Source organism: Abramis brama (genome assembly GCF_963993115.1).
Source record: "Abramis brama genome assembly, chromosome: 14".
In the NCBI taxonomy this organism is placed as follows: domain Eukaryota; kingdom Metazoa; phylum Chordata; class Actinopteri; order Cypriniformes; family Leuciscidae; genus Abramis; species Abramis brama.
In genome coordinates this window covers 13,588,948-13,598,216 of record NC_139976.1, presented here as the reverse complement: position 1 = coordinate 13,598,216, position 9,269 = coordinate 13,588,948, and the positions used below count along the sequence as shown (strand labels likewise).

General features: G+C 36.5%; 2 protein-coding genes across 2 annotated transcripts; both read left to right on the top strand.

The window, feature by feature from the left end:
• The first annotated feature begins 235 nt into the window (after positions 1 to 235).
• Positions 236 to 5,002, top strand: tmem106a (transmembrane protein 106A). Its single transcript, XM_084134368.1, has 8 exons — positions 236 to 416; positions 1,377 to 1,548; positions 1,625 to 1,688; positions 1,794 to 1,947; positions 2,050 to 2,190; positions 2,313 to 2,356; positions 2,527 to 2,580; positions 3,998 to 5,002. The coding sequence occupies exons 2-8, from the start codon at positions 1,425 to 1,427 to the stop codon at positions 4,110 to 4,112; spliced, it is 696 nt and encodes a 231-aa protein (XP_083990494.1). The 5' UTR covers positions 236 to 416; positions 1,377 to 1,424; the 3' UTR covers positions 4,113 to 5,002.
• A 1,415-nt stretch (positions 5,003 to 6,417) lies between these two features.
• arl4d (ADP-ribosylation factor-like 4D) lies at positions 6,418 to 8,811 on the top strand. Its single transcript, XM_084134369.1, has 2 exons — positions 6,418 to 6,616; positions 7,333 to 8,811. Exon 2 carries the CDS (start codon positions 7,461 to 7,463, stop codon positions 8,061 to 8,063), a length of 603 nt encoding a protein of 200 aa, XP_083990495.1. The 5' UTR covers positions 6,418 to 6,616; positions 7,333 to 7,460; the 3' UTR covers positions 8,064 to 8,811.
• The last annotated feature ends 458 nt before the right edge of the window (positions 8,812 to 9,269 follow it).

Genomic DNA, 9,269 nt, shown 5'->3' with positions numbered 1-9,269 from the left:
TATATTCTCCATCATGGCACGATAGAGAGATTAATCTGGGATTAGTCAATTATCAACTCTAGTGTATTCAGATCCGTACCATTTTTTTTTTTTAATTCACTTTTCTTTTAATACATTTTAAATTTATATATTTTTTCTTTGTTAACCTCTAAAAAAGTCTCGACACTAATTCACAAATAATAATAATTCCCAAATATACGCAGTCTTTAAACACGCAGTATCGATTATGACCACCAGATGGCGACACCAAACAACTTTGAAGGACTAAAGAGGGAAGTAAGTGCGCACTCTAAAGTTCATAATCGAGTCTTGAAGGAAAGTGGCGTGTGGTGTCTTCAATAACTCGCGCAACGAATGACATTAATCTGCGGGAAAGATTAAATCGCGATATCAAACCATGCTCAGATGAATTCACGGTAGGTGGGAAAAGTGCTGTGTGATGATTTGACAATAAACGCATTTAGTAATGTGTCTTGACATCGTGACTAGATCTGTGTCATCATGATGTTAGTTAAGGAAGGAAACTGATATAAATTCAACCAGTCTTTTGTTACTTAAAACAGCCACTCATCTCTGGTACGACATTGTGAGGTTGTCTGTGTATGTACTCTATTTTTCTTAAAATACCGTCAACTTTACACTACTGCTGTGTTCAGAAAAGTATGAAAGTTGCCTAACTTACATAGACACATTCGGACTTGGAGTCCATGGCTACAAAATGTGATAGTTGCATTGTAAGATAGCTAACTCTAAATACATTTCACATTTCATTGTATTTACGCCACAAAACATTTCAGCTGGAAACGGTTGGCATTAATTTGGTTTCTTTTTCCTAAACTCGAAAGTTGTCAGTGATCACCAACATCTTAAACAATCACTGTCTCTAACGTAATTTGCGTTGTGAACTAGGCCTATTGCTTTTCACTCTTCCATGCCACTTTACGCACTTTAATTCAAAGTTAATGAAAATTGAAAAAAAATGACTAAATGATAAAAAATGACTAAATGTAAAATTGAGAGAATGTTGACTTGCATAAATATTAAAGTATATGAAAAAAAAAAAGATACACATATATAGTATGCATAACTAAATATGTTTTCTTCAAAGGTCACGTAAACTGTGTCGTTTAAGGTCTTTAAATCATGGAACTTTGTTCCATAACCATAATGCTCTTTGACATCATTGCACATTTATTGTTGTGGAGCTTTGTTGATCATTTGGTGATATTTTACTGTTTTACAGTGAGGTTTTGGAGACAGTTTGGGTTGTTACTGTAATGTAAAAAATACTTTGAGTTTGCTTATTGATTTCCTCATCAATGATGTGTACCTACATACCAACATACAAACCTTACTGAAGCTGTCTTATTGTTTAGGGTGGGGGTCTTTAGTTTTGACCTGATATCTTCTGGAAATACAGCATTATGTCCCAGAATAAATACGGAGAGAAACGAAGGTTTTCCAAATGGATGGACTATGGCAGTGTAAATGGGGAAGGACAGTCAGATCCATGCCCTACCTGCCAGGGCACAGGACGCATCCCGAGAGGCAAGTTTCAGTGTATTTTATTATTTGGTTACAAATAAAGTTTCTTAGGCAGTTTTTGCTCTTAAACTCTTGACAGGTCAGGAGAACCAGCTTGTGGCGGTCATTCCTTGCAGCGACCAAAGGCTGAAACCTCACCACACGTCAGTTTCACTATGACAAGAAGCCTATAGTTCAGCTATTTTCTCTTTCAGGGATTAATAAAATGTGCTTATCATCTATGTGCAACATGGTTTAATGTCCCACAGGAAACTCTATGTGTGTATAGCAGTGGGGCTTTGCCTCCTGATCTGCTCACTGATCCTGTTTTTCCTCTTCCCACGGAGTATGGATATGTCAGATGTGGAACTACAGTCATCTATGGTCTATTTCACTCCAGATAAAGTTAAAATAGTGGTCACGGTAGGTGATCTGACGTATATAGACGACACCCTAAGATTCAATTGTTGTAATGCATTTTTTTTTTCCAAACTTGTAATCCTGTGCGTATTATCCATTCTTCAGCACAAAATGAACCTTACCAACCAAAACTTTGTCAGCATCACAGCTGACAATCTTAGTGTGCAAGCATTGGTTTTCGAGACTGTGGTTGGCAATACCAAGCTCCTCAATGTCACCAAACTTCCTCCTCGATCACAGAAAACGGTAAAAACTTTTATTATTTAAGCAAATTGTAAAATCCAAGATGCATTGTACAAGGCATCAGAAACCTGGGAAGAAAATTATCATTCTTTCAGGATTTCATTCATCTTTCTTTCATCTTTCAGATTGACGTTATAGCCAACATTGTAATTGATGACACAGGCCTCAAGTAAGTAATTCAATCAGTATCTAAACTTCACTAACTAATGTATTTAATTATGTATTGTTTCCCACTATAATCTCTGTGCAAATTACATTGTTTATTATGACTGTGTATGACAATTTTCAAATACAAAAAATATATCTATAAACATTCTCTAATGTCCGTTCCTTTTACAGTACTTACTGCAAGTCCCGTGCCTTTAAGATTCACACTTTATTCTTGCATTTGCAGTAAGTATTCATTTTTAAGCAAGTATGCATTTCTATTAGCATACTGTTTGACTGAATCATTGAATGATAGTTGATATCTTTGGTTGATGTTTTGAAGGCTTGGATTTGGAAGGTGTGCATTGAAGAATTATTATGTCTGGTATACCTTGTAAATGTATAAAATTCAAAAATCTATTCACTTTCACTATAAATACAACAAAAGACTTGTATTTCAGTCCACATAATGTTAAATCATGTTCAAGACAAGCAGCAGTCAACCACTGGCAATAACTAAGTCAAGTAGTCTATTTATTATACGAGGGTCAATCCATCTCAAGTAGTCCAATGGAAGTTGCTTGAACATATCATTTTCCTAACTGTTTTTTTGAGTGATTACCTCCCTCATGACTCATGAATTGGTGGCAAAACATCATTTTTATTTTACTATGTTTAACTACCGTGGCCATCTTTATATAACAAAAATTTGTTGTGGGCCATGACACAGACATCAATAGCTCAGCTTCACGGGGTGGAAGAAATGACAGTTTTATTTTAATTCCCGTCACTTGTTGATTATCTTTAGTGGGGGACTAAATGGGAACCTGAATTTTTTTTGCTAAGGCCCCATATCTGCTTTTTTAGATCTGAAGCACAAACTATTATATTTATGTATCTTGTAATGTGCTATAGAGATCAAGATTTATTTCAAGGAGTTTGGACGGTCCTGAACTGAGATAAACATAACCATGCAAACATCTGTATATTTGTTGTAGGCCATAACACAAAAACTGGTTGCTGCAGTTAAACCAAGTAAAATAAAAATAAAATTGGTCATGCAACCAGTGACCCATGAATTTTTTGCTGACTGTCAGTCATGTGAACTTCATGGACTTTGGTCTATGTTAAAATCTTATAAGTTATAAAGTGCATGACCTATAAAAAAAAAACATCTATAGTAAAATATATTTACAGTACCGTTCAAAAGTTCAGCTTTTGTTTTTGAACAAAGTCCAAGCTGCTTACCAAGGCTGCATTTATTTGATTATAAATACAGCAAAACTGTAATAATGTGAAATTATTATTATTATTTCTATTTTATTATATTGTAAAATATTATATAATTTATTCCTATGAAGGCAAAGGTGAATTTTTAGCAGCCATTACTCCAGTCTTCAGTCACATGATCCTTCAGAAATCATTTTTAAATGCTTATTTTGTGCATGTAACATTTATTATTATCATCAATGTTGAAAAGAGTCGCGCTGCTTAATATTTTTGCAGAAATTAAATTTCTTACACCATACATACTCAAGGATAACTTGAATAAGTACATTTTATCTTTAACTTTATCTTAATGTCACGTGCCAATGTTTGGTTTTATAAATTCAGTTCAATTCATATTTAGTAATTACTGTAAAATTACTTGTGTTGTCTACAGATTGAATATCAAAGTCTCCTACCTGTCCCATTCAGAGGAGGTGTCTACAGATGCCTATGAGTATATTGACTGTGGAGTGAATTCCACTATGCCTCATCACTTACCTGTGCGTTGAGACTAAACCATTGCCAATGAATGGCCATGAATATTGATGTTATAGAAATCAGAAGTTGGCTGCTTTAAAAGGGATTGCTATTTTATGCCATAATTTACTACAGTCCATTTAAATAGGATTATACTATGATGACAGTAACGTATGATGCAATGCAAATATCACTGGAATAATTAATGAATGTGTTTTGTTAACTTAGACCACTTGTCTTTCCTGCTGATTTGTTAGTGTTTACATTATATAAACACGTTTTAAAACTTGCACACCATGATTTTGCACATTAAATAGAAATATTTTGAATTTTTGATCAAATTCTGCAAAAAAGCTAATCAGAACTGTTAAATAGCCAATTCTGTTTTAATTAGGATTATGAAAGAACAAATAAAGTCTGGTTTCTTGTAAGATACATATAATATGTGGAGCTGGTGCTGTCCAGTAGTCTGGTCTTCATCTTCACCATTGCTGGGAATACTGGAGGGACTAGAGCAAATCAAGCACATCTTATGTAGATGCTGCTTTATTCTGGATCAGTTTCACCTTATAAGTTCTTTAAATAATCGCTGTGATATTATACACATATGGCATATACAGGGGCTGGACAAAAAAGGTAAACATTTAAATAGATAATGTCCAACCACTGGATCTGTTGAATCTTACAGCTACAGAAACAGGTTAAACAAGTTTGTGATCTCTCTAAAGAAATATGCAGGAATGTACTCACTGTGTATCTTTTCATCTTGGCATGACACTTGCAACTGCATTGCTTGTCAACCTCTGAAGAAAACAAATGTTTACACGGACTGAGTGAAGATTCCATGTATAGTATTTTGTTAATTTTGTATTTTGATCATTAAAATTCAGTCACCTCTAAAGCGGTGACTCTTTGTTCTGAATGGCATGCAAACAATGGAGAATTCTTGAGTGTACTGATGTTTGTTGACCTGTTATTATGAGCCGCTTTACCTGGAGACTCACTGGACTCTGCAGGTTCACAGGGTGCCATATGTGCCTCAGAATGCTCTTTGTTTTTACCTGGCTTGTCTTCCTTAAAAAAAAAGAAATAAAATCCTATTATTTAGATGTAATATTTAACTTATTTATAAAAAAGGTTATACTAAGTGTATAAAAGTATTACATACTTTTGTTAACATGGGAACCTGCTTCACTGAGGCAGATAACCTGCGGTCCAGCACTTGCTGACGGCGGCGGGCCTCCCAGTGCATTGCTGACATGTTACACCACAAGCGGGCCTGCAACATGAGACCATTTCCTGATTAATGAAATTCAAACCCACATAGTGAGATGTTTCCTTTGTCATGACACACTCATTAAGAAATAAACACTGAACTGATTTCTTAGCTGTTCATAAATGTTGAAAGTAGGCTTCAGGACAAAGCTGAGTTAGCAGTGTTCGCAATAAGGTTAAAACAACAACAACAATTCGTACTGTGACAACTTAGTCAATTCCGTTGTAGAGTTGTGGCGTAACATTTAACGTTAGCAGTCCTGCGCAAGTCCGATACCGTTACATCTGTCTACAGTAGGCAAAGCAAAAACATGCAAAAGTATGTCTTAGTGTAAGACAAACAACACTAAATAATAATAATTCGTAACAAACAGGCAAGAAAAGCATTTTTGCAGAGCAGTGGACAAAATTTACCAAGTTCTGTTCTGCAGATAATGTCCAAATCCACAGCGGACAACTCCACGTCCTCCTTGGACAGCTTGGCGGTTTCCTAGCAACGTTCAGCAATCGCTCACAATGTGCTGACGCCACACAGTTCGATTGTAGCGCGTTGTGTCAATTTAATTGTTTATTATTACTTTTAGAAAATAAAAACACGCTAAAAACCCTAATAAAATTAGCAGTGTTTTCTGAAAAGGTCTATTATAGACTCTAGACATTTTGCTTGAAACAACATTTAGATCACAGCTTTTTGCAGTGTTAATTTACGTCTTCATATAGCGAAGTTAGCTATACAATATTTTAAACAAAACACTAACTAGTTTTTATGTATATTTAGGTGCTATATAAGTCTATAAAAACATGATTTTTTAGTTTTGTAGGCCTACTTTCTGATAAAGACAGCTGTTCGCTAGCGTATACATTTTAGCGCATTGTGATTATATCGAATAACCATTTCTTCAAAATAATTTAGGGAGAACCCTTCATAATTCGCACTCATGCACAGCCAAAAGATACAAGATCTCGCCACAGTGAGGTGCTGTTAAAGCAAACTCGACTTGTCATTCGATACTCGCGTTGAACAATCAAACGCTAGAGGGAGTCGCGAGAGGAATGAGGGGTTCGCGTGACGTCACTTGCGGGGATTGTTGTTCTGGATCTTGTGCGCTCAGCTCCACTTTCATCTCTGAGGTCGATACTGTCGGAGGGAAGAGAGACTCTGGAAAAAGAGCATTGTTTTGAGTCATTTGGAGAACTGTTCGCCTATGTTTTTAAAATGAGAAATGGAAAAGCTGTCTGTTTCAAGATAGACATCTATTAGGTAAGTGGTGCGAATGTTGACAAAGATGAAATCGCATCGTTTTAGAAGCCAGGTTTTCGTTCTCTCTACTGCGGTTTTCGTTCTCAAGTATCTGCTGAATTTGCTCGACAAAGATGTTTTTGATTTAATCGTGTAGTCTGTAATCTTTGTAATGCTTTTTAAAGTTGTTTCGAATAGGATTTTATAATTTAAACTTTAAATGATCTAGCTTCCGTACCTTTTACAGTAGTGGTAATTACTACGTTGACATAGCCTACCCATAATTTGCATTTAAACTATGTGCGTGAATGTAATAATAAATCACAGCTGTTTACAGGAAATTATAATATCTATGTTTTTTATTTATTTTTAGAAATCTATTTCTGTTTAGACTTAAGAGGATTAGAAGTGGCAAGCATTGAGAGCAACCTCTAGCTCGATCTTTAACGCTACAATTAACTTATTTGTGTTCTTTTTGTTGTTGTTGATTTTAAATTGACACTAAAGAGTTTTACAGTGAGCTATTGTGAATGTAAAACCAACGTCTTTTTCTAATTTAATTTAAAGATTTTTTATAGAATAGAACCAAGTACTTTTTCATTACTTGAACATTTGATTTAGTAGCTGCTAAAACCTTGAAGCTGGTTTACTGTGTTTGCTTGAAGGCAAATCTGGTGAAGTTGTAAATAACTTCCATATCAGTGATGATAATCAGCTTTTGTTTCTCCTTTAATTAGGTTCCACACGGTGCCGCCGATCTTACAAGCAGGTCTGTCTGTCTGCAGTACCTTTGAAGTAGGTGCAAATGCCAAACACTTAGACAAATCTGCTTCTCCTTACAAGAGGGTGAGAAAACCAAGTTGCCATGGGAAACCAGTTGACAGAGATTGCCCCCAACACACCGTTCCTGCCTAACTTCCAGTCCTTCCACGTTGTGGTCATTGGTTTGGACTCTGCAGGCAAAACCTCACTTCTCTACAGACTGAAGCTGAAGGAATTTGTTGAAACTATCCCAACCAAGGGATTTAACACTGAGAAGATTAAAGTTCCTGTCGGAAATGGCCGTGCCATTACCTTTCAGGTGTGGGACGTGGGTGGTCAGGAGAAGCTTCGACCTTTGTGGAAGTCCTACACGCGGCGCACAGACGGCATGGTATTTGTGGTGGACTCCACGGAGGCGGAGCGCATGGAGGAGGCTAAGGTGGAGTTGCATAAGATTACACGTACGTCAGAGAACCAAGGAGTTCCAGTGCTTGTGTTGGCTAACAAACAGGACCTTCCAGTTGCGCTGCCTGTCTCTGACGTGGAGAAGGTTTTGGCAGTACACGAACTGAGTGCCTCCACCCTACACCACGTGCAAGGGTGCAGCGCGGTCGACGGCCAGGGGTTGCAGCTCGGTTTGGAGAAACTGTATGATATGATCCTCAAACGAAAGAAAACGGTTAGGCACAGCAAGAAAAAAAGATGAGCTGAATGGGACGGCTTATTCAACTTGCAAAGCTCCTCGGTGAACCCTGACTTGTCGTAGGATTTTGGGAATCCCTTTATGAAGGAAATACTCCAGATGCCCAAGTGGCCAGGAGAAAACAGATTTGACCTTTATGTGTCACACAGTATTGAACTGCTTTCTTCCATGCCGAGTAATTGCTGTGCAGCTCCCCTTTGTAACGAAGGAATATGTGATAGCAATGATAGGCTGTAGTATCAGCAGAATTTAAGCCTACATCCTTGCCTTTTTTATTTCTTTTTTTTTTTTCAAGCAAGAAAGAGACTGAATCATAGCTTGGCAATATATTTATTTTTCACAAGACTTCAGGCATCTTTTTTTCACATACGTTAAGTTGATTGCCAGTGCCGATATAATAAAAGGCCCTATACATGTTCACGCTATGTTAGTTGTGAAACTGAAGTCCTAAGCGAATCACTGAGATTCACTATTCACAGATCTACATTTAAGTTGGAAAACCTGTTTGTTTTTACATGCTGTATATAGTTTTTGTAATGCTGTAGAATTAATAAATTATAGATGGCTTTGACACAGTCTCAGAAGCCATATCTTTTATTCCTGAGGCTGCAGTCTTTGCTGAAATAAATGATAATTTTGATTATAATTTATTATTAAATCATGTATTATTTATTTGATAGATAAATACTAGGTTTTAATTCACTGTGATGAAACCGAAAACTGCCCCTATTAAAGTATTAATAGAGCAGGCGCTCATGATGATGTCATCTGTGTTCGGGGAGGATGTCCCACAGGAAATGCATTGATGCTGAAAGAACATTGTTTGATATAACCTCGGAGTTATAGCCTAATTCGGAAACAGCCTAGAAATGGGCAACGTTATATCACATTTGCTGACACAATATACAGAAAAACTATTTATTAAACAACCAAAGTAAGATATATGTAGAGACTAAGGCATACAAAATGGAGAGTGACTAATAGGTTTCATGCTGCAGCACCTTTAATGTAGCCTAAATCTACTCTTATTTTGAGGATTGAATTGTTTTAAGAGAGCAAATGGTTTTTAGATGTCCCGACCCCCACCATTGCACCGACAGACACATCTATTGACTTTGCCATGGAGTTCCCAGTAAAGCAGCTGCTTTGCTCTGATTGGATTAATTGATGCTCTGAGTTTATGGTGAGGAGACTGAAGCAGGGATGATT